The sequence below is a fragment of the Amblyomma americanum genome, chromosome 2 (genome assembly GCF_052857255.1).
Source record: "Amblyomma americanum isolate KBUSLIRL-KWMA chromosome 2, ASM5285725v1, whole genome shotgun sequence".
Taxonomy (NCBI): Eukaryota; Metazoa; Arthropoda; class Arachnida; order Ixodida; family Ixodidae; genus Amblyomma; species Amblyomma americanum.
Genome location: NC_135498.1, coordinates 222,101,478 through 222,126,944, shown reverse-complemented (window position 1 = coordinate 222,126,944; position 25,467 = coordinate 222,101,478). Strand labels below are relative to the sequence as shown.

At 45.7% G+C, this 25,467-nt stretch overlaps 1 protein-coding gene across 1 annotated transcript in view; it reads left to right on the top strand.

Moving 5' to 3' along the window:
• The window catches only part of LOC144122187 (endothelin-converting enzyme 1-like), a 168,247-nt gene that overhangs the window by 87,758 nt on the left and 55,022 nt on the right, over positions 1–25,467 (top strand). Inside the window, exons 8-12 of the mRNA XM_077655762.1 lie at positions 4,063–4,155; positions 10,423–10,497; positions 11,082–11,197; positions 11,434–11,492; positions 12,066–12,117. Of these exons, the coding sequence (XP_077511888.1) occupies positions 4,063–4,155; positions 10,423–10,497; positions 11,082–11,197; positions 11,434–11,492; positions 12,066–12,117 (395 nt within the window). The remainder of the gene's footprint in view (positions 1–4,062; positions 4,156–10,422; positions 10,498–11,081; positions 11,198–11,433; positions 11,493–12,065; positions 12,118–25,467) is intronic.

Sequence of the window (25,467 nt, the reverse complement as noted above, 5' to 3'; positions counted from 1 at the left end):
TTATCTATCCTGTTGTCATTCCTGAGCACTTATCCATGTGCTATGATGTGCTGTGTACAGCAGTTCAAGGGCCACAGAAAAGAGTGTTGGAACATGGACTTAAAATGCTAGGACTATTTAAAGGGACACTGAGGAGAAATTGAAGTTGGCTTGTATCGATAGAATAACAGCTCCTGATCACAAAAACGCCACTCTTACTGAAAACAAAGCTCTTGTAATGTAGAAAATAGCAAGAACCAAAATACAGGTGTCGCCGCCACAGGCCAATCTCGCAAGTACAAGCGTGGTGACTTCCTTGGACAAGAGGCGCCACCTTGGAGGAATTTTCCTTACTTCATGGAAGTCCCGAATCTCTGAGGCTAGCAAAGGAAGGTTGCGCACCGCACCGCTAGCCGTCAGAAATCACGGAGTCTGCGTTTACGTCACGTATCACGTCACTCCGTTCTGTGACGTCATAAGAGTTCTCCATGTCGTCATAAGAGTTCTCGAGTTTGAATCAGAGCGGCGGGAAAAACTTTCTCAAATTCGAATCCAAATTTCTTTGAAATAAATGCATCTTTCGCGCCCGGACAAGCGGCAACAAAGCCATGAAATGCCGAAGTATCAGATTTTGCTAACAAAAAAAAATGATAGAGTTCTCCTCAGTGTCCCTTTAAAGTGCAGGCCACTGAGCGTTCATGCCGCATACGAGACCTAAAAAACGAATGGGAAATTTATAATACATTTCTTAAAATTCCTGCTTTTGCACCTCGCAGTGATGCGCGGTGCCGAGCTTTTGCGCGAAACCTGGCATACGATGCCAGCCAGGGGTTGTCATTGGTTCACAGCGCCAGAACCTTTCAGACGTCACCACACAGTTACCACGGCCGCGGCCACTCTGCATACACCAGCAGCCAGTGGAGGGGGCGGAGGTAGGGGAAGGCCCGATTAGAGGAGAGAGAAAGGCACCAAGATGCGGAAGCTCAAATTTTGACTGTACATAACTCTTCTTCCACAAAAAGCATTAAAAAAAAAATTCTTGTTGGTGGGTATTTGTGAAGCAGCGTCCTTTAACATCCCAGACATGTTGCAACTTTATTGAGAGTCCCTTTCTGAGGGCTTTACACAATTGGCAGGGAGGTGCTGGAAGTGTTAAAGGTCTACTTAGGGCAGGTAGTGACAGCTGATCCGGATCATGAGAGGGAGGAAACTAGAAGGATAAGAATGGGGTGGAGCACATAAACAGGTTCTCTCAGATAATGAGTGGCAGTTTACCAATTACCCTCAAGAGAAAAGTGTACAACCGCTGTATCTTACCGGTACTCACCTACGGGGCAGAAACGTGGAGGCTAACAAAAAGGGTTCAGCTTAAGTTAAGGACAACACAGCTGGCCATGGAAAGAAAAGTGATAGGTGTAACGTTAAGAGACCAGAAGCGGGCAGAGTGGGTGACTGAGCAAACGCGGGTTAATGGGTTAATGACACCCTAGTCCTCATCAAGAGGAAGAAACAGGCTTGGGCAGGGCATGTAATTCGAAGGCAAGATATCCGCTGGTCCTTAAAGGACTATAGACACCTAATTTTATTGCACGTTTTCTTTTGTCAAACGATGCATTAGACATTAGAATACATGGACTACTATGTGGTATTTGCCTACAGCCATTAAATAATTTATGATTGAATTTCTCCTCTCATGCTATTTCGGTTTCGGTTTCATCGACTGTATCGTCATCGACTGTGACGTCAAGTTAATGTTTTGGTCACGTGACACCCTAGAAAAACTGTTATATAATCGCTGATATGTAGTTTTAATTCACTACAACATTTAATCCAGCCTCTTCCAAGACCTGGAATGTCAAAAAATGATTTGTCAGCCATTATATTAGTTTTTCTAGTGGATCACATGACCAAAACATCAACTTGACAAGGCAGCAATGTGGGCTAGTTGGTTATACATTTGGTGTGAATAACGCGCTACATACTAACAAAAATGACATCTGTAACTGTCCTGTGTCCCCTCTTCCATTTGTCGTTTTTGTTAATGTGTAGCGCGTTATTCACACCAAATCAACTTGACGTCACAGTCGTCGTTCGGTCGATGAAACCGAAACTGAAACAGCATGAGAGGAGAAATTCAATTATAAATTATTTAGTGGTCATAGACGACTACCATGTATACGAATGTCTAACGCATCGTTTGAAAGGAGAAAACAATCAAGCAACATTTTGGTGTCTATAGCCCTTTATAGGTAACGGAGTCAATTCCAAGAGAAGGCAAGCGTAGCAGCGGGCGACAGAAAGTTATGTGGGTGGATGAGATTAAGAACTTTGCAAGGATACGGTGGCCGCAGCTGGCAAAGGACAGGGTCCATAGATGAGACATCCATCTGCCCTGACAATTAGAGCTCTAATCCATAACCTGCAGTGGAATGAGTCAGACCAGAGGGTACAAATATGTGTCTTCTACTTTAAAAAGTGTTTTACTTATTATTTGTTTATTCAATGTACCTACATTGCCTAAAGGCATTATTGTAGAGGTGTTAAGTGCATCAGAAATTATTCATGAACACAACAAAAGAGAACACAGGAAATGAATAACAAAGAAGCATTAACAGCACTAGTGGCACGTACAGATTAACTGTAACAAACTTCCAGCTTAGGCTACATCTTTCTATGCATTTTGCGTCTGCGCAGCCAGCTACAAGAAAAGTAAATATCAAATGGGCGCAACACATTCTAAGACAGCCTGGAAATTCAGACTTGTAAAAACTTCATTCGGCAACATATTCCAATCATTTACTGTGTTGGGAAACAGTGAGTTATTCAGTATATTAATACGACAGTTATAACTTCTGATTTTCATTTTATTATCCCTCCTCCTTGAAACATAGTGAGGCTCCTTTAAGTAGAGAGTTTTATCGATTCTAATTTTATTGTTGTAGAATTCATGCAAGAGCTTTAATCTTAATGCTTTTCTTCACTGGGATAATAGTTTCCACCTCAGCGATTCTCGAAGTTTGAAATTCCTCACATGGAAATTGTAGTTCCCAGTTACAAATCTCACATCATGCTTCTGTGCTCACTCTGGTTTGTCTTTTACAATATTCGTAAACGGTTCTTAAGCCATGCATCTATATTCAAGAATTTGCTCAATATTTGTGACATACATTGTTTCTTTTAGGGCGGAAGTAGTATGCTTAAAGTTTCTTTGAAAGAGGCAGAGAAGGCAGGAGGCTTCGGCAGTTATAGTGTGCACAGTCCAATCCAGTGTAGCTCTAAACATGACACCAAGATAATTGACGCTTTCCTTTGTCTGGACGAAAGGCTGTTTTAAAATATAGTTGTTGCATGCCTTGCATTTTTTTTTTGCTTTTAAACTGCATGTGGAAACATTTGGCTGTGTTAGAGTCATTTTCCATTTTTCGCACCGTGTGATCACCTTATCAAGATCGGACTGCAGTACAAAGGTATCATTTGCACTCGTGACAGGGTGATGATAAACCACACAGTCATCAGCGTGCAGATTATGTACACTTATGGAGTAAAAGAAATACCAAGTTCACTCGAAAGGCGAGAGAAGCGTTCAGTTCACCTTGCATGGCTCTACTCGGGCTGGTAAGTCCCAACAGGGACAGCAGCTAGCAGTCTCCTTGGCAGACATACTCCTTGCCAAAAGATCAGAGACTTTCAGGTGAAGCAGTCAAGGTCCCGAGTGATGGAGAGGAAAGGCACTTCCATCATTGCGGGATTCATGTGTATCCCTCAAGTGGTGGTGGGATGCGTTGGTGCGAATGCAGAATGCAACCTCGTCTCGTTCTACCCGATGCTCAGTGCTGCAACAAAATTGGCACTGCCATTTGGCCCCATGGTGTGTTTTGTCATCTGGCACTGAGCAAAGCCCGCAAGTGCTTTCATTTTGCCCCGCTGCTGTTGCTTCTTGTGCATGACTTGCATTCGCTTGCTGGCAACCGTGGAGGTTCTCTCAAGTGCAGGTAAGGAGAACACAAGGAGTGGTGCTTAGTGCCCCCTGTACGAAGAAGTTGGTTGGGCCTCCCATTAGAGCCAGTGGTGTGCTGTGCCCAGGCGGAGGCGCTGGCCGAGCAGGTGAAGAAGCAGGCCATCGACAGTGTGAGCAGCGTGGCTTGGCTCACTGACAAGGGTCCACTCCGTGAAAAGGTACTGGCTAGCTCCTTTTTCTCTCGCCCCAAGGGGCACATCATCATCATTGTACCCAGTGAGCTGTGATGGGAACCATGTAGGACAACTGAAGAGACAGGTCTGAAACGAGGTTCCTGATGGGTCGTCCCTTAGATTCCTTGTGTTCACATGTCTGCTGGGTGTACGAGGCAAAAAAGCTTTGCTACCCTTTGCTTGGGGGCCCCACAGGGGGCACCTGTTAAAGCAGACGTTTGTGTCTACTGTGTGACACCACGGAACCCGAGCACCCACACTTAGCCGTGCCTGGCACAGCCATGTCCAGGGAAAAGGGGATCTTGATGGTTGAGCTGACGTCGAATGTCTGGACCTTCAAAGCCCCTCGGCCGAGGCAACATCTTCCTCTCAATCTTTCACTTTCTTACAGACTGTTCCACAATTAGACGCGCGCCGCAGAATGCTTCTTACAGCTGAACCAGGGAATTCTTCCAGCTGAAATTTCACACAGAAATGGCACACAGAAATGGAATTTGGTCGGCAGAATTGTTTTTTACCATATTCGTTTGGGGTACTTGCCTAAATCAATAAGCACAAGTCAGATATTCCCATCGTCTGCAGCAACAACAAAACGAAACAGGCCGCACTTTTAGCGATTGCACCGGTGGTGTTATCTCGTTAGTCAACCGTGGAGATAAGCCACAGGAGGGGGTTCTTTTGTGGGAGGTTTGAAGACTCTTCAGCAACTGCTTTATCAGTGATCACAAAAAGCTTAGTTTGGCCAAAACTACACCATCGTTAAACCTCCCACAAAACACTCCCCCACCTCCTTTGCTCAATCTCCTTGGCCGCCAAACAAAATGGCGCCACCAGTGCAATCGCTGAGAAAGCTGCCCATTTCATTCCGTCGTCGTTGGAGACAATGAGAATATCTGACTTTTTCTTACCGATTCAGGCAAGTACCCCGAGCATATGTGTATAAAACAATTCTGCCGACCAAATGCCATGTCTGTGTGAAATTTGAGCTAGGACAATTCACTGGTTTAGCTGTGAGGAGCATTCCGTGGTGTGCGTCTTATTGCAGAACACGCTGTATTTCACAACAGTCCTGTCTTCTCCTCCCTTGGTTTCTTTCTGTCTTCTTGGCGGCTAGCATTAACCTTGTGTGGCTGACAAACCTATGTTGTGCCATGTTGGGCTGCACATGATGGAAGCCAACAATCACCGAAACCAAGGAGCATACTTGATTAAATTGATTGATTGATTGATTGATTGATTGATTGATTGATTGATTGATTGATAAAGAGGATTAAAAAGCAGAAGAAAAAACAACCGCATGCCGCCGGTGGGGCCCAAACCCACGACCTCCGAATTTCATGCTCTGTGCTCTACCGACTGAGCTACAGCAACAGCTGTTCAATCTTCTGCTTCCAAGGGTACTTATGTTTAGTGTAACTGAACCTTGAGAGTGTTCACTATGATAAATCCAGGCGCTCACAAACAACGACACAGAGGGAACACAGCACTTTGTGTTCACCAGTGCCACCCTCGTCCATAGCGGCATTCATAGTGACCAGTTACCACCGGTGGCATGCGGTTGTTTTTCTTCTGCTTTCTAATCAGTTATCTTTAAAATATTTACCGTGTTAATCTCCCTATTGATGAACAGCACTAATTATTAAAACAAAGAAACATCAGCTATGCTCCTTGTTTTTGGCTTCGGTCATGTATGTCATGTTATAACGAGCCCCTCTGTTCCCTTCCCTTCCCTTGTCTGCTCATGTTGGAGTACAGCTGGCATCGGCAGGGCCTTTTTTTAAGGTTCCATCCCCATGTTGAGCTCCGGGGTGGGCGGCTGGCACCGTTGCTGAACATCCAACCTACTTTACAGCTTTTCATTTTTTTCGCACTGGTCTTCTCTGCAAAACAGGGCGGCCGCATTCAGGCCACATCTGAATTCTTCAGAAAGAATGCAGCCAGTTTCCCACGATTCCACGGTGTTTGCAGCCAACACGTGGACCAGACTGCTTGACTCGTCTCACCATTCATTGTAACCAGGAGTTTAACAGGTGCCATAGGGGAAAGATGCAGAATCAAAATTCCGGTAAACGATGACCTTCTTTAGAAGTACTCTACAACCAGCAACAGGAAAGACTGTTTGAGGCGAAATTCTTTGGAGAAGTCCCAGTGACAATCAGTCCACACCATTTACTGAACACTGTTCGGGGACTTGACTCGCATGACTATTTTAAGTATGTAGCTAAAGACCTTCTAGGAGGCCTAAAGGGTCAGAACATGACCAACGTGTATGGAATAAAAATGAGATGAGACAACAAGGAAATGCCCACAAAACACATTGTCCTTCCATTTCCATCAAGCATACACCTAGGCTCTGTAGAAATAGGCAATGTAAAGCTCCATCTTAGGCAATATATACCAAATCCATGATGCTGCTTTAAGTGCCAATGGTGCGGCACGGCTCTCAGAGCTGCTGGGGCCAATTGACGTGCTCAGATGTGATTCCCACGAACATGACTCTGAGAAATGTGAAGTTAAACCACACCTGTGGGTAAATTGTGACGGCAGCCATCCTGCATTCCAACACGCATGCCCAACATGGAAACAAGAGAACGAGACTGTGACAGTCAATGTAAACAATACAAAACCTTCATGGAAGCGCGTAAAAGAGTTTCGTTCATGCACAAACCTATCGATTCCATTGTGGTGCAACATGGCGCAGTATCACAGCAGCCTTTGGCACCTGCCCAGGTCACTGCAAACACACTGAGCCTGCAGCAGGGCCACCCGGTGGCAGCAGACAGCGCTGCGCAACAACCCACAAAACAGGCTGCATGGACGTCCAGGTCAGCAGGCCCCTAGGCCTCTCTACACGCTGAGGCCCAAAACAAACGTACCCGTGCATTCTGCACGGACGTCCAGAGTAACTGAGGATGCAATGGAAAGGCAGTTCTGTGCCATCAACGTCGGATGGATGGCATGAGTCCTTAGATCGACAAAGAAGAGAGAAGCCCTGAATTAGGGGGCATGGAAACAACCTGGTTTTTTAATTAATCCACACATGTAATACAAGATGACTTTCATACACTGGAATTGCAGGGGACTTGTACATATAACCTAAATGACATAAGACATATTAGCCAAACTGTCACCTGTGGCCTTGTGTCTACAAGAAATAAATTTAGGTTCCCGACACACAAATTTACCCAAGAAACATAGTCTTTCGCCACGACTGAGAACAGGCAAGCCGGTTCTTGGGTGGCATTGCTATCGTAGTAAAAAATGACATTGCAGCTCGTGACCTTGTATTAAAAACTAGATTTGAAGTTGTAGTAGCCACTCTGCTTACACAGAGAACAATAACAGTGCGCTGTGCATATCTGGAGCCACATCTCATAGTAGCGATTAATGATTTGGACATTTTAGAACAGCTACCAAAGCCATATTTGGTAGTTGTAGATTTTAATGAAAACTGAAAAATTGGCTCTGAGGAAAGGAAATGATGCAGTAACTGTCTCACATGTCTGGGTGGACACCTGAATGGTGCCGTAAGGGAAGGGATAAAGGTGGAAGTGAAAGAAGAAAGTGAGAAAGAGGTGCAGAGGTTTCTGGAATAATTTCCACCACCTGGAGATCTTTAACATGCACTGACATCACACAGCACAGGGGCACCTTTGTGTTTCACCCATTCCTGGTTTTGAGGCAGTGAAAGAACAGACAGTAGAGTCAAGTGACCGAGGATTTTACACTGTGTAACAATCTCCGTTTACTGATGCCCTCTGAGGTCAGAGGAAATGAGCTGTATTGATTTATCTTCTAGTTCAGCGTCTGTTTTCAATTTTAAGTGGCATGTTTTAGACAAGCCCTATGCTAACCTACCTGTGCTAATAAGCTTATCTTCACTGAAAGTCACCTTGACAAAAACCATAGCGGTGGAAACTTCATTTAGCAGATTGGCAACTTTTTAGAGCAGAAGCCACTTTAGGAAAAACAGTTTTAGAAAATCTTAATGTCGGTGAAATAAATGCGAATTTCACAAATTTGGTAGACATTTGGTATCTGCCCTAGCCACAAGACAACATGACTTTGGCTTTGTGGTCCTGTCTTGTAAGCCTTTGCTGGTTCAGAATAGAATAGAGTTTATTTACATCACTGTACATGATGTAGGAGGCCTGCAGAAAAAGCTCCCAGTAGCCAGCTTGACAGGGCCAGAGGTAAACAGCACGTAAGTCATGACGAAAGAAATCGAGGGTACAGTACATGGTGCATACATGGCGCATACATACAGCAGCACATGATGCATACATGGCGCATACATGATAACTTAAGAGTGGCATACATACAACTACATTTTTCATGCAAAAAAAATTTAAGAAAAAAGACAAAGATGTGTACTACAGTTTGAAAAACTTGCGCAATGTCTTGAACGTAATTTTTTCAATTTGTATATTTCGAGCTTCTAAACTGTTCAGTATCCTTGGCAGTTTGTTCTGCAACATTTGAAGGCCGTATGTTGTTCTGCTTGTTTTAACGTTCCGTGGCTCGAAATGGCGTGTATTGTAAGGCTCTAGATTTCTTTGTAGTTTAGCTATTTCCTGAATAAAACAATTATTATATTTAGCATCTTGTTTGAAGAGTTTGCAAAGCCGGTATTCGTAATAGTTTGTGGCTGGAATAACGCTGTACTTTGCGAATAACGCACGCGTATGAGAGTGCACTGGTACATTTTCTACAGCTCTAAAAATTTTTTTGCAGAATGAGCAGCCTTTCAATGTTAGATTTACTAGTTGATGCCCATACCAGATGACAATAGTTCACTCTAAAGGAGAAAAGGCTATTGTAAATTAACATCAATATGTGGCGAGGGAATACATGATGATTTCGAGAAACTATGCCGCCTATTTGTGACAACTTTTTTGCAGTGGAATCGACGTGGTCATCCCATGACATTGTGTCTTGAAAAATGACGCCCAAAGTCTTAAACCTAGGCACAATCTCGATGACAGTTGAGCGTAGTAAAATTTTATTTTGTGTATCGATGTTTTTGTTTCGACTATGAAACAGAACCGCTTTTGTTTTATCAGCGTCTATCCTCAGGCTATTTTTTTGTGTCCATTCATCAAGCTTCATTAGTGCTACATTGGCTGCAGCTATTATCTGATCGCTTGATTCCCCTGTAAAAAATATACTTGTGTCATCTGCATAGTTTATAAATATAGCGGATGGAGCTATGCTGTACATATTGTTCACATACAGGGCAAAAAGAAAGGGGCCCAGGATACTACTCCCTTGTGGTACGCCGTAGAAAACATGAAGTGGGTCGGACAAAGAATCATCTATGGCTACTATTTGGGTACGGTGTTTTAGGTAGGAATTGATAAGGGCACTGGCTTTTCCGCGAAAGCCATAATGTTCCAGCTTCCTTATCAGCACTGCATGATTGATAGTGTCGAAAGCTTTAGAGAAGTCGACGTACAAGCCCAAAACTAGCTTTCCTTCTTCCAACCCTTACTTGTCCCTATATATATATATGTCGAACGATTTTTCGAATAAAATTTAGGTGGAAGTTGCACTGGTCTGTCACCTTCACTCATCCTTGTGTTTTCTGACTACTTTGTGTCAAGCACGCCCAAACCAACCCCAACCCAAACTAGCCCAAACGCACACCTTGCTAAGCCATGTCGCCCACATGCTAAAATAATGAAATCTATTTGTGTAACGTACACCTCACAGAACAGCACTAGCAACGTGAGGGTGCATTGTTGGTGTTGCAATGCGAAACATGCAAAAGACGATAATAGAGTTACACAGACTAGTGCTGACTCGCAACTAATTTTTTGTTGAGAAAAATATATATATAATAATGTATGAAATATGTTTTTCTTAATAAAACATCAGTTGTGAGTCAGTGCTCATCTGTGTCACTCTGTTATCTTTCGCATTGTACCACCCGCAATGAACTACTATTCCTAACTTTCCCAGCTATCTATCCTTCTTCTTGAGGGTGCGAAATGTGCTGCATGCAGTTATTGTTCACATCGAAGCTATTCACTACAAGTTCACTGGAAATGTAAAAGCTCATCTCATTAGAATGAGCAGGCTTGTTTCTGGATGATCGGAGTCAAGCAAAATGAAGTGGCACTGTGTTGATGTCATTGCACTTGCACAAAGCTGGTCGAGGCCTGTGCAGCAAAGCCCCTCTAAACTTGTTGCTCGGCCAGATGCCACCCCCAGTGTGGGTGCTCAGGATGGACGCTCTCTGGTTGTGTGCAGCTGTCCAGCGTGGAACTCCGGGTGGGCTATGCATTCAAGGACCGGCCAAAAGAGCTGGACAACTTCTACCTGGACGTGAGTGCCTTGCTCACTTGAGGTGCTGCCATGCACCTCAAGGCCACTCGGGGACCTGCAGTGCAAGGCTTTGCCATTTTTGCTTTTGCTGAAAAGGAGTTAGTATTTTGCGAGTGATCATTTGCAGCGAAAATCAAAGTTTCATTAGTAAATCATGTATAACTTGCTACTAGAATTTCGGACATTGCTTGAGAGGTATTTTCACACAGTTTCTTTTAATATCTGCACACTGGTCACGTGTTTTGTGTCAATGCTGACGTGCAAGCAAAGAAGAGTGTAGCAGCTCTTGCCATGCTGGGTCCCCACTGGAGAATGTTGTAAATATACACCTCTGTACGTAACAGTTTTGGTGGAGCTTGCGGGGTAGTCCAGCCTTCGTATGTGCCTCAAGACGGTGGCGCTGAGCACCCAGGCTGAGGCCTACTTCTTCTGTGGCGCTCCTCTTCTCTTATGCTTCAATGTCGACGCAAAGCATGTGACAGTGCCAATTTTGCAAAATGGTGGCTTTATCTCAGCGATGCTGCATGGCTGTTTAAAATTGCGGGTATATCCCTGGAGTGTTCTCTTGCACTGAACCTCTGCAGCTCATTATCAAGCCGGGCTCGCACCTGGAGAACGTGTTTGAGGCCGAGCGTTTCCTGGGGCGACAGAAGGCTCGCCTGCTCAGCGACCGGGCCACTGATCTGGCTGAAGACCAGGCGTGAGTTTTCCCCTTGGGGTACTCGCTTCTTGCATGACTCTTGGCAGCCTGCTTCCTCACGGGTGCCAGTCGTCAACGAGGGGCTGGAACTAAGCTACATATGGTTGGCTCTGAAGTGTAGTAACCGGAAGGGCCTGAGAGCCAGAAAGGCTGTCTTGTGTTCTGTGGGACTGTGCCCCTTCATAGAAAAGCTACGCTGATGTGGCCTCATGTACTGCCGCCTCTGCTGTGTGCAGCTGGACAATCTCGGCAGTTGACACGCGGCCCATCTACAACCGAGAACTCAACACAGTTGGTGAGTCTGCTGTTTTGTCCATCCTGTAGGCATCTCTCTTGGATGCTTTCTCATTCGAGTCACTGCCATCTCACTGTCGTGACTCATCACAAGATTGATGCTTGTTGGGCTAGTTGGTTAAACATGACTTCAATAGCAGTGCAGGTGGAAAGAAGGGACGGGATAGGGCAGAAGAGTAAAGAGCTCATCACACCTGGATTCCTGAGCAAAGCTGTCCATAAAGCAAGTTGTCCGTAATAATTAATCGTGAATAAAAACGACACAAAGAAGAAAGGAAAAGGTGATTGTTTTGTGTGCTTAGGTTAGGCCCACAGCCTTGTTTGCATAGTACATGTGGAATCGATTACCTCAAGCCCCGAAAATATCCTTAAGATATTGAACAGATGGTGGTAGCTGAATGCATTTGGATGCACCAGGATAATGTGCCTCCACTGAAGTGCCTTTGGCTGTGGTGCGGTCACTATAGAATTAATAAACAGCCTCGTTTACGCTGGATGGGCAGTCACGAAGGGGGGCATTCCTGAACTACAGTAGAAGTACAGAGTTGAGTGTCGCGGCCTCTGTCGATTGCAGTGGTTCCCTTGGCTGCCCTGCAGAGCCCGATCTTCTCCCTGGAGGAACACCCGTGAGTTTTGCATCCTCCACACCACGAGTGTGCACGTATCTGCTTATTCTCAGTCTGTGTCGAATGTCCTTGACATTGTTGACCAATGTATAGACGTGTGCCAGCTGACAGAGTGTCTTTCATTACTGCATCACAATGCTCAAATAGCAGCATCGAGCTGAAATCACTGTTTAAGATGGCATTTTTCCGCCTGTGCCTATTTTCCTGCTGGTATCTTCCAGACCTACTGCCTCTGTCATCATGTTATCTCAGCGCGAGACTGCAGCAGCAGCAGCAGTTGGTGGTACGGTGTGAGGGGAAGGACTGCAGGTTAGATTACCGCGCATTAAACGGCAGAAGAAATAGACCATATAGACCAGGCGGCATGTGGAAAAAAAAAGAAACTCTAATGTAAGCCTTGAGAGGAGAGGATTCACAAGGAAAGCAAACAAACAAAGACAACACTCACGGAAGACAAAGGAGAGCTCGGGAAAAGAAAGGAAAGGTTCACTCAGCATTCCATGTTCATCGGCAAGGAGGTGCGGTGGGGCGCATCCGCACAGTCTATGGTCTTATGAGCTCTGGTCGATGCCGTGTAGGGTGGGTGGCAGTCTCCATGGCAGGCCTCAACCTGCCGCAGGAATCTTCCACACCTGTGGAACACAGGCGCGCCCCCAGGTCATGTAGCCCGGGGAAGCAGCGGGGCGATGGAGGTGGCCGTGCTCTGAGGCTGCCGCACAGGAGGGGAACAGCAGCGCCTGGGTCTGGTGGCTCAGGCTCTCGACGACAGCTGTCCAGGTCTAGTAGCCCGGACGTCTGCGGCTGAGGCCCAAGCCTGGAAACTCGGGGAGCCAGCAGATCTCGTACACGTCTGTCGCCGACCACGTTCTTCCTGTTCTCCCCCGCACGCACTCTTCGCCACGTTCCACTTCCGCTTTTCCTTCTTCCTCCGCGGCCTCGTGCGTCTTCTTTTGCCGCAGGGTGGCGCTAGCTACTTACATATGGTTTTTCATGTACTGCACCAAGTGTCTGTGGCCCCTTAGAAGCTGGAAAAGATTTCTGAAGGCTTTGTATCCCAATGTTTTGTGAGCACAAACAAAAACAAACACAGATGGTTTTATATGTCAGAGATGACGTAGCATCAGTGTGCTTTATGCAGCAGCAGCAGCTGGAGCTCAGTGCCACTGCTGAGCTTGAGGCTGCTCTTGGTGGTGTCAGTTCAGGTTATTCAGTGCAGTTGCCCAGCACGCCTTCGCATGTGGATGTGAAGGTGTGCATGTTGACGTTGTTTACGTATAATTTCGTTTCTTTTGGTAGAAAATAAAGCTTATTTTTATTGCTTTGGAAAATAAACTTTAATAGACCTTTTAAAATAATGACTGTTTCATTATTTGTATACATCAGCCGCAGGGCTCTGACTTGTTTTCCTCTATGGACCACATTGGCAGAAAATTCTTGTGACGTCTGTCATCCTTGACTGCAGAGCAGATTTGTTCACTTTCAGTAAAGAGAATGGGTGCTCGCACAGGTATGTGCTCCCGAACAGGGCAGTGATTCTTGCCACTTCGTGCCACAGAGTTACACAAATGATTTTATCCAAAAAGTGTAAGACTCCGGGACACCTACATCTTCAAACTTCTGTCGTAATATGGTACTCACTTGAAGCTCAGTAAGCTACATTTGCAACTCGGGCTCAACATCGTCGACTTGTGCAGCAAAGGGTAAAGATAAGTTCTTTTTATAGAGGCTGCGGATATGTTGAAACTACATTTAAAATTCTTCCTCGAGATTGCAAAGTAAACTTAAGCAGAGTACCTAGATGACTTGAGAGATGGAAATTGGTCCAGCTTGTTTGCTACTATCTACCGCTGCAAGAATAGTATAATATGATCTGAAATGCACGAACGTCCTCACTCAATTTCGTTGTGATTTTTTGTTTTCCCTGAGGTTTTGCATTCAAGATGTCCAGGTTAAAATACATCTGTGAGAAATGCAAGGGAACGGAGTCATTGCTCATCTGACAGTTCAGCGATGGTTTGTTTTGTTCTTTCAAGAAGCTGTCAATTTCTTCTCTGAGGTCGAAAAAACCTCTTCAGCACTTTTGCACAACTCAACCGGTGCACGTCCATGCGGTATGGGATCTCCCTACTATCGCATTCTATGTTTTGTAACAGAGAGTTTATTTATTTATTTATTTGTTTATTTAGGACATACTGCAGGCCCAGTGAAGGGCCCTGGCAGGAGGGGCACAATAAACACAATACAAAAAAAGCACAAAACAAAAATCAATGAACGGCCTGTTCAATGGCATCAACGTCAACTGTTGATGATGGTGGTAACTGATTCCACTCGGTAATGGTGCGGGGAAAAAAAGAGAATTTGAATATGTTAGTTCTGGCAAAGTAAGGTTTTAACGATTCAGTGTGCCTGTTTCTTGTTGACCTGGACGTTATCGGTTGGAGATACAAATCGGGGGCCATTGACAGTTTGTTAGTTTTCAATAGAAAGAGAAATCTTAACCTTAGTATTCTACGCCGAGTTTCAAGGGACTGTATATTATGTTGAAGCAACAGAGCAGATGGTGAGTCAGTGGTGCGATATTTAGAAAATATAAACCGAACTGCTTTGCGCTGAATTCTTTCAAGGGCATTAATGTTAGTCTTTGTGTGAGGATCCCAAACAGTGCATGCATACTCAAGTTTTGGTCTAATCATGGTGTAATATGCCAATTTCTTAACGTTAGGGGGAGCTTGTTTTAACTTGTGCCTAAGAAAACAGAGATTGCGAAATGAAGAAGAGCATACGGTTTCAATATGTTTATTCCAACTAAGATTATTCGTTAGTGTTACTCCTAGGTACTTGTATTCTTTGACTTCTGAAGGGTGCCGAGTGGGAAGATTATATGAAAAGAAATGACTGTTTCTTTTATTAGTAATCCGCATAAATACTGTCTTGTCAGCGTTTAGTTCCATCCCCCATTTAACGCACCATTCACTAACATTGTGTAGGTTATGATTAAGTAAAATCTGGTCGTCTTGAACTTTAACTTCATTAAACAAAACACAATCGTCGGCAAGCAACCTAATTTGAACAGGATGAGAGATGATGTCTGTAATGTCATTAATATAGATAAGAAACAGTAATGGCCCAAGGACACTGCCTTGCGGGACACCAGAAGTGACTGGAAGCTTGTTAGAACAATGACCATCGATACTAACATATTGAAATCGGTTAGATAAATAAGCCGCAACCCAATTAACAATAAAAGAAGGAAGACCTATAGTTTCTAGTTTATGGATAAGCTTATTGTGCGGAACTAAATCAAAAGCTTTCTTAAAATCTAGAAATATGACATCTATTTGGCCGGAATGGTCCAGAACTTGAGCGAAATTGTGAATTACGGATGTAAGTTGGGTGACCGTAGAAAAGCCTTTGCGGAAACCATGCTGGAAAGCCGATAATTTGTTGTTGTCATCGAGAAATGTTTTAATGTAATTGGCTACGATATGTTCAAGAAGCTTGCAGCATGAAGAGGTCAACGATATGGGACGGTAATTATTAAAGAATGCGGTATCACCTGTTTTGTGTATGGGAACGACACGGGCCACCCTCCAATCGGGTGGTAGACTTGAAGACAAAAGAGAAGCACGAAAAATGATAGCAAGAAAGTGCGAAACCATCTCAGGATAACGATGTAAAAATGAATTAGGTATTTCGTCAGGCCCAGGAGTTGCTTTTGTTTTAAGATTCAAAAGCATTGCAAAAATACCAGGTTGAGATACGAGATCGTGCACAGGCTGGGAACAAGAATCACGAGTTGTGAAATTATTTGCAGATTGGGAAAACACACTGTGAAAATATGAATTGAACTTGTCAGCAATATCTTTTTTGTTGGTGAGCAACGTGCCCTCATGCATCATCGCAGGCAGGGATTTTTTTTCTTTGCTTAAAAAATTCCAAAATTTCTGAGGAGCGTTACGAATGAAATTCGGCAAAATGTTTTGAAAGTAATGTCGCTTAGCAGCCGCAACAGCTTTGTTCAAAGAAGCCTGCTTCATTTGAATGATGTTGTGAGGGACACGGGCTCTTCTTAAGCGTTTAAGTTTTCTTTTGAGATGCAAGATTTCTCGCGTAATCCAGGGATTAGATTTGCCACTTTTTTTAGCTCTTGATGGAATAAATTGGTTGATACAATATGTGCATATGTCTTTAAACTTGATCCAGAGATCAGATGTGTCAGTTCCGACAAAGGTGCTGAGACACAGATCTAAACAATCTCATCCCTGGCACGTGAGAAATCTTTTACAAGTACGGTTTTGGACGGTACGGCACATTTATCAGCGACGAAATCGCAAGTGAAATACACCAACTCATGATCAGATAGTCCTTGATGGATCGAAACTGAAAACATTTCAAAAGAGCGGTTCACAAAAATCAGGTCAAGAATGGAAGCAGATGAGCCATGAATACGTGTAGGTTGTCCGACTACCTGTTTCAAATTGTGACACAGCATAATATCAAATAAGTGCTCAGCATTTGCGCAATGTCGTGAATTAGATGAGGCCAACTCCCAATTAGTGTTAGGTAAGTTAAAATCACCGACAAGAACTACGTTTTTATGTTTGAATGATGACATGTGTTCCGACAAATCACGTAGAAACTGAGGAGGGGAATCTGGAGCTCGGTAAACAGCAAATAGAAAAATGGAACGGCCCCTAAAAGATAGCTTTAGGGAAATGCTTTCATGGTCATCAATTTGCTGAGTTAAAGTCGCATGAATATTGTTTTTAACTAAAACCGCCACTCCACCACCTCTTGATAATCTGTCACGCCGATAGATTTGATAAGTTGGAGGAAAAACGTCTTTGTTATCTATTTCATCGCGAAGCCATGTCTCCGTAATGATGACGATATGTGGATTGTACCCAAGAAGGAGTGCCTCAAGCTGTTCGCTTTTGTTGATTATACTCCGCGCATTAATGTTAATAAGTCTTAATTCCTTCTGGATCCGCGCACTACGTCATTCACTTTTTCGTGTGTTCCTCGATGGCAGTTTCACTCTTGCGCTAGTGGTATCATCCCACGAAAACATCTGGCCAGCAACGAGCAATTTATCATTGATTAAGGTCACCTTCAGTTGAAGTGACGGTGGTTGAGTGCTCTTGAATGGATAAAGTTCACTGCACCAAACACAGCATCTGTGACAGATATCATATTCAGTGTCTTGCTGCACAACGCCTCTTGTTGCAAGATGCAGTGCACCACTACAAACTGTTTGGTGGCACCAAGCCCTGCAGGCTTCATTTTGAAACATTCTACAAGACTGCTCCTGCTTTTGACCATTGGTGGCACACCGTTGGTTGCAACACACACCATCTGCTCTATCAACAATGCCTTCAAACACTGAAATGATATCCGCTGCTGCAGTGGTGCCTTTCTTCAGGACAGAGTCGAGTAGTTCTTCTGTCACTTTGAGAATTTTGTCTTTATACCTCTAATGAAAATTGCACACTGGGTGTTATCTGTAATGTCAGTGCTTTCGTCAATGGCAAGGGAAAACGCTTGCAAGTCCCGATATTGGTTCATCAAGGCATTTTTCAATGTCATAGCTCATCTCAGTAATTCTCTCCACAGCAGTATTAGGTGAAAGGCTAATTTTTCAAATTCCTTTTTCATGCTGGGACAGATAACCCATGCAGCTTCGAGCTAGAAGTTTTTCACAAACAACCCATCGGTGAATGGCTTTGCAAATTTTGCAGCTTGCTCCCTGCATTTTTTCTGCTGTCCTGGCAGGCTTCTGGGAAAAGTCCAGCTGTTTTCTGAGCGAGGCCTTCAGTTGAGTCACGTTTGTTGTGATGGGCATTTCCGGTTATGGTACCGTACTTGTTATGATGACAGGAGGTGAAGTGGCATCACACGTTGTACTCCTTTGGCACAGACACAGCCTGATGGAAGATTAAACTTATCACCTTATCTCACAATTCAGTGAAGAAATTCAACTGTTCCCATCGACTGCTTCTCAACATCAGCTTTCCGCTTCATTGAAATCTTCAACAGAGACATTCCGACACTGAACTTTCACTGCTAAAAACCTATGCTCTTACCCGTTGCAAAGACTAGGAAATATTGAAACATATGTGGAGGTGAAACTCAAGTTAGAGCAGGCTATCGCCGAGTGGCATGGTGACGCACAATAAATATAGCTTCTCAAAGAGTGTCGTAAGTGGTGAGGTGATTTCAAACCCTCCCCAAGAAAGCGAGGGCATGTCCTCTTTAACTGCATCATTTAGATAAAAACAAAAATGGCATGAAACTACCACTTCGGGCAAAACCCAAAGTTGGGCGAGTTGGGTAATGTTCAGCTAACAGTATCGCTTTTCTCTTAAAACGAGCGTCGCACTAAGCACGACGCGTTGCCATCGTGTGCGTAAGATCACAAAACTGCGGAAACTGAAACCAAGCTGATTGCTTTGAAATGGCTGCACCGCGGCACTGCTTTAGGCCAATCGAAGTGCGGTATTCGATTATAACGCGAGGGCAGACTTTAAGGGGAAAAAACCCTGGAAAAAACTCACATTACATTTGAGTAGATACGGTATTTCAGTTTTCATAACTTCGTGTCCGTAGAACACCATGTATTTCTACCTCCAATATAACGAAGCAGATTTTGCTGCACTTTCAATGTTACGAAATTTCATTGCTGGCTGAAAACGAACCTGAGGAAAAATTAACATAGGTTTATCACAATTCTGGAAAACCTTAATACAGAGTGAAAGCTGCTTTTCTGCAATTCTTTCTGCAACTATTACACATTTCTTTCTGCAGCGCCATCTGTCTGTACTGTTCTGAGATCAGGCAGCGCAGCTCTTAATCACGCGGTACAGAGCAGTGTCGAAGAGGAGTCAGTGCGGCGGAGGAGTGCATGCCAGCTGTGACGTAGCATTGCCACCTGTGCTCTCGAGGTCGTTTTGCATACCGAGCTTGAATGAGAACAGCAGGAGTAGAGCTCTCATGCTAAAATTGTATCGCAGACGTGACTGGCTGAACGGAGTGCATGCTGAAGCACTAATTGGAGCGCATACGTAATTCTTTCACATACAGAGCGCATAGGCATACGCAGATACAACAACGGTCATAGTGAGCATGCCGCTGGCCGCACCATCTGGGGTAGTATGGGCGAGGCTGGCACGAATGTCTGTGCAGCCTTGGCAGCATGCCAGACCAGCCTGCGCCTCTCGCTATGTTGCCCAGAATTGGTGCCGAATGCAACGCGCTGCCTGTGTTCAAAGGTAGCTCACTCCATTTATCGCGTTTGCAAATGCCCAAAGCTTGGCTGAAGGGTCAGTGCCATTGGCACACCTGCCAGCTGTGAAGCCCGTTGTGCGCTTCATACCTGACAACTTTACTTCTCGCTTGGATGATGCACGTATGTGCAAAAAGAGAGACACTCACGCTTGCGGTGGAAAACACGAGGAACGAAGGATTTCATTTCATTGGTTGGTGATTGAAGGACACCCATCTTGCTCTCGCCAACTTGGAGAAAGAAGAGAGTAAGGGGAGAAGGAGGGCGGGGGCAGACAGCCACGAGGTCACAGCGGGGGTAGGGGCGGAACAAGTCATTGTATCGGCGTTGTTAGTGGTGTGCTCGCGCCACTTACAAGAGGATGATGACAGCAACTCAAGATGGATGCGTCGTCCCAGTCACCTGCGAGGTAGCAGGCGTGATAGACGTGCTGAGGTGGCTCACGAGCTCGCAGCACAAGCAAGACACGCGTAACGCTGTTGCTGCTGGCAAAGAAAGGGCAGAAGGGACCACTTTCTCGTGAGTTATTTGCAAGATATTTTTAGCGGATTCTTAACATGCTAGGAGATGAGCTTCGATGTAGCGGATGTTCAGTACTGCGAAATAAACTGCCGACTTTACAGACTTTGTTAAACGGACGTTTAACTGTATTACTGGTGCTCCCCAGGAAGGGTAAAATGGGTCAGTTTACAGATAACCTGTGCCCTGCGGCGACTGGAAGATGCATCTTCCATGCCTTTCATTACCACCTCAACATCTGTGCCTCATACTATACGAAAATTACTTAAGGGTGGCACGGCACAAAATGGACAAAGGTCGACGAGCACTTACAACTGAAACACATGGGTAATGTAAACTTAATCTACAACCAGGAGCGCATGCACTTTCTCAACAGGATACAGAATGCGTTACTGATGGGAAATCAGATACATAATTTCACAGTGCAGATAAGAACAGAAGTGTCGCTGCTCTTCTGAATATTATATTGTGATGCCCATGAAGAGGCAATGCCTATTCTATTTGACCGACATCGCTGAGTGCGCAGAAGATAAGAAGAACGAGGTAGATGCATCTTGTGCTTGGCAAACGGACCCAACTGGTTTCAGTCTCCCGTCGTGTTCCGACTAAACACCTGGTCATAACATCTTGGTGGAGGTGCTGGGTATACAGGTTCCCCGAAGATGGATCCCCAGCTTGACCTTCGCATTGCTGGTCTGCCTCCTTCTGTGCCCATGATGTCCCTGGATGACGACGCTCTGAGCCTGTGCCCAGCAGTTCATGGCAGCATTACCGGGAGCCACGTTCGGTCGCGGGCTCAACCAGTGATGACGTCGATGAATGGCTCACCCACTACCAATGGGCGAGTTGTTAAAATAAGTGGAACCCCTCCGCCCGACTTGCCAACGTCGTGTTTTCCCTAACCGACATGGCCCTAACATGGTAAGACAACCACGAGGGTTCTTTTGCGACATGGGACCGCTTTGTAGAGGAGCGCAAGAAGTGCTTCGATGACTCAGTTGTGAAGAAAAAGCAGGCTCAACAAGCACTTGCGTAAAGGGCTGAGCTTCCCGGTGAGACATGTACAAAGCACTCTGAAGAAATTGTAAAGCTATGGAAGCTCGTCTCTCCGGTCAAGACAGAAGAGGACAAAGTTGGCCACTTACTTAAAGGATTTGCTGAAGACATCTACAATTTTCTTATCGGAAAAGCAAGTCTGGAGTCCGTGTCTGACGTCATCCAGCTCTGCCGCATGTTTGAGACTTTGAAAAAGCTTCGCACCACACCGAAATTAGGATGTTTGGGCGGGGTGACGACGGTAGCAGCTGTAGACACACCATTGTAATGTGGTCTGGGTTCCACGATCTGCCAGATTGTTTGGGAAGAGTTGACCAGGTCACTGAAACTCACTCAGAATTCTTCAGCGCTCCCTCCTGTGTATCCTACGCGTCCTCCTCTGCCAGCCATCGTTAACACAGCGGACTTTGAGGAGCACCGGGTACCCTGAGGGCTGCGGCCGAGCAACATACTGTGATTGCTCCCGGAGCACGGATCCTGCTTTTACCAGCCTGCGCCAGCCACATACGATGAGAACTTTCGGCCCTGTACTTCGTATGATGACTACTTGCCGGCGCAGCCTGCTCCTGGTCCCTCTCTTGTGTGGTACCACTGTGGTCAGCCCCAGTCACATCTCGCGATTTTGTCCCCGCCAACAACCATTCCACTACAGCTCCTCCACCTATCCTCCGCGGCCGGATTACCAACCTGCTCCTTCTCGGTGCCCATCCCACCTGCCTGATTCCGGCAACCCATGGCCTGCACAAATGCGGAATCGCTTGCCGGCATCGGATAGAAGTGTGATACCACCTCCAGCTTTCCGCACTCGTCGATCTCCATCACCCCGACGCCGCTCCTCCTCACTTACGCCGGAAAACTAGTGTGTGCAACCGATGAGGGTGAGGTCGCTGGAAGTCTGCTGCCGGAAGAGATACCCCTGCTTGTAGTTATGTTACGGAACAAAGTGAATGTGCTAGTGGATGGTGCACCTGTGATGGCTTTAGTGGATACCGGTGCTACTGTTTCAGTTATGAGTGCTGCTTTTAAGTGTCTCCTTGGACATAAAGTTTTATTTCGATGGAACAAAAATGTCCAGTTTTGTGGTGTGAGTGGCAAATCGTTGCCTGCAGTTGGGGTGTGTAATGTTAAGGTTTCCTTGAGTGGTGCAGTGTTCAGCACGGAAATGGCGGTTCTCACCCGATCGATGCATAACGTTATTCTTGGCCTTGACTTTTTGCAGATGTGTGGCACTGACGTCGACTGTCACACCAGTGAGCTCAGCATCGGTAAATTTTCACCACTGGCCTTATGGAAGGCTCGTGCAGTGGAGAGAGTGTGTTCTGTGTTACCTGAGATACTGTCGTGCCTCTTTCTTCGGCTGTATGCACACCGGTTTCCTGCCCTGACACCACTCTCGACATGTTTGATGCAACTGTGGATCCGAACCATTTGATCTGCATGAGGAAGAATATTTTGGTTCCTCATGCCATGATTTCCGTCACCAACGAATGCACTGAACTGTGGACAGTGAATTGTTCGACAGAATCTGTAGTTCTGCGTGAAGGTTTGAAGCTTGCATCATGGAGCTACGACTCGCAGGTATCCATTACCTTCGTTACCGACGCATTGGGCAAAACAGTACCAAAGTTTTACAAAGAGTCGCAGCTACTTCGCATGATCGGCAACTCGCTTTCCACGCATGAGTGCCGTGCTCTGTTGGCCATCCTCCTGTGACACTCCACTGTGTTTGACTTTTCACAACCTGGCAGCCCATCTTCCATCCCCTCGTCTCGGACCTTGCACAGGGTTAACACTGGTGCCTCACATCCGATCTGACAGAAGCCCTACCAAGTGTAACCTTTGAACGCAAGGTGATCAATGAACAAGTGAAGGAGATGTTAACCATAGGTGTTATACAAGAGTCGAGTCCCCGGACTGCTTCGGTAATTCTTGTCCGAAAAAAGGATAGGTCATGGCGTTTCTGCGTGGATTACCGTCGTCATAATGCCGTCACAAGAAAAGACATATACCCCCTTCTTCGAATCGACGGTGCCACCGACTGCCTTTTTTCATTTCTCTTCTATTGACCTCCGGTCGGAGTATTGGCAAATCCCTGTGGATCTCATGGACAAAGAGAAAACAGCGTTTATTACAAATTCACAATTACAATTATTACAATTTTATGTAATGCCATTCGGCCTTTGTAATGCGTTCACCACCTTCGAGAGATTTATGGGCACTATACTCCGCGATTTGAAATGGGAAATATGCATGTGCTACCTAGACGATGTTGTCATATTCGGAAATACGTTCAGTGAGCACAACAACCGTTTAGCTCTCATCCTGGACTGTATGCGCAAAGCTGGCCTTGTGCTTAACTGTAAAGAGTGCTGCTTTGGTGTACGTCAAGCGTTAGTGCTTGGTCACCTCGTTGACAAAGACTGCATCAGACCTGATCCTGGCAAGACTGCAGCTATCGAGTCGTTCAAGCCACCACAGTCAGTCAAAGAGCTGCGAAGAATCTTAGACTTATGCTCATACTTTCGGCGCTTTATTCATCGCTTTGCGGACTTCGCATACCCTCTGATAGGCCTGCTTCAGAAAGATGTAGCTTTCAAGTGGACCCCTGAGTGAGACTGCACCTTCTGCCAACTAAAATTCCGTCTCATGTCCCACCCTGTACTTCGCCACTTCGATCCATCCACCCCCACAGAGATTCATACCGATGCCAGTGGTGTTGGCCTCGGCACTGTGCTCGTCCAGTGCTGCGACAACAAAGAGCACGTTGTTGCCTATGCGAAATGCTTGCTCAATAAGCTGGAGCGCAGTTATACAGTCGACGAGCAGGAATGCCTCGTCGTCATCTTCGCCATGCAGCTTTTCCGTTCGTATCTATATAGACGCCCATTCACCATCGTCACCGATTATCATGCCCTCTGCTAGCTCATTAACCTTCGTCACCCGTGTGGGTGCCTTGCACGGTGGGCTCTCCGGCTACAAGTGTTTGACTTCGCAGTAGCCTACAAGAGCGGTCGCTGGCACACTGACCCGAACTATCTTTCACGGTTGCCCCTTCCTGAGGTTGAGTCTAACATCAATAATTTCGACCTCTCCATCGTGTCAGTATCACCGTGTTTTCCTGATCTCACCACATTCAAAGCGGAACAGCAGAGATATTCAGCCCTGCAGTCTCTTCTTGCGGAGGCTGAAGACACCTCCGGTACTAACCACTTCTGTGTGCGAGATGGTCTTCTATGGAAGAAAAATTATTCGTCTACAGGCCAGTGCTTCCTCCCAGTAGTTCCAAAGACCCTGTACACCTCTGTCTTGCAGGCCATGCATGACGACCCTACATCTGGACATCTTGGGTCGGCTCGAGCGCTACACCATACCCAGGCGTGCTTTTATTGGCCGAAAATGTGGGCCGCAACTGAGCGGTACGTCGCCAGCTGCACTCGGTGTCAATGATACGAGCGCCCTACTAGCATTGCATCTCGTCAGCTTCACCCTGTGACACCACCCACCGCACCGTTTGAGCAAGTGGGCATAGATCTCCTGGACCCATTTCCCAAATCCTGTCATGGGAACCGCTGGATAGTGGTTTGCGTTGATAACCTTACTCGGTATTGCGAAACTACCCTTGTCTACAGCATATCATGTGTCCTCTTTTATGCTGCGCTCCATAGTTCACCGCCGTGGACCCCCAAAAGTTATCATCAGTGACCGTGGTCAGCAGTTCACCGCTGACTTCGTGGAGCAGCTTCTCCGCTCTTGCGCATCGCATTTTCGCCATTCCTTGCCTTACCATCCCCAGACGAATGAGCTAACTGAGCGCACGAACCGAACGATCACTAACATGCTGTAAATTTACGTTGATTCAAAGCACAAAAACTGAGACAGCGTCCTGCCATTCATCACCTATGCTTTCAATACCGCGCGCCGTAAGACCAATGGCTTCAGCCTCTTCTTTTTACTATATGCTCACCCCCCACACTACACCCTGGAGACCATACTACCATTTTCTGCCGAGCGTTACGAAGATCCCTTCATTGCTGAGACACTTTGTCTTGCCGAAGAGGCTCGGCGCCTTGCCCACCTTCGTATTCTCGCCTCCCAAGATCGGTCCAAAGCGCGCTATGATGCCCACCGCCGTCACTTCACATACAGCCCTGGTTATTTGGTCTTGTGGCTGACTGTGGCTGACTCCTGACTGTCAGAAAGCGGTGTTGTTCCAGAAGCTGCTGTGCCACTACAATGGACCCTATGTTATTATTTAGCAAATTAGCGAGCTCAGTTGCCATTACATATATATATAATTACAATTACATATGCATGCCACAAATACATATGCAAGTGGACCCAGCTGGTTTCAATCACTCATCGTGGTCGAAATAATCCCCTGGTCATAACAATATGCTTCGCAGATTGCTCTCGTTAACTGATTTTTATGGCTGTACAAAACTTTAGCTTTAATAAAACTAAAGTTCTGTATAGCCATAACGAGGAGAGCATGC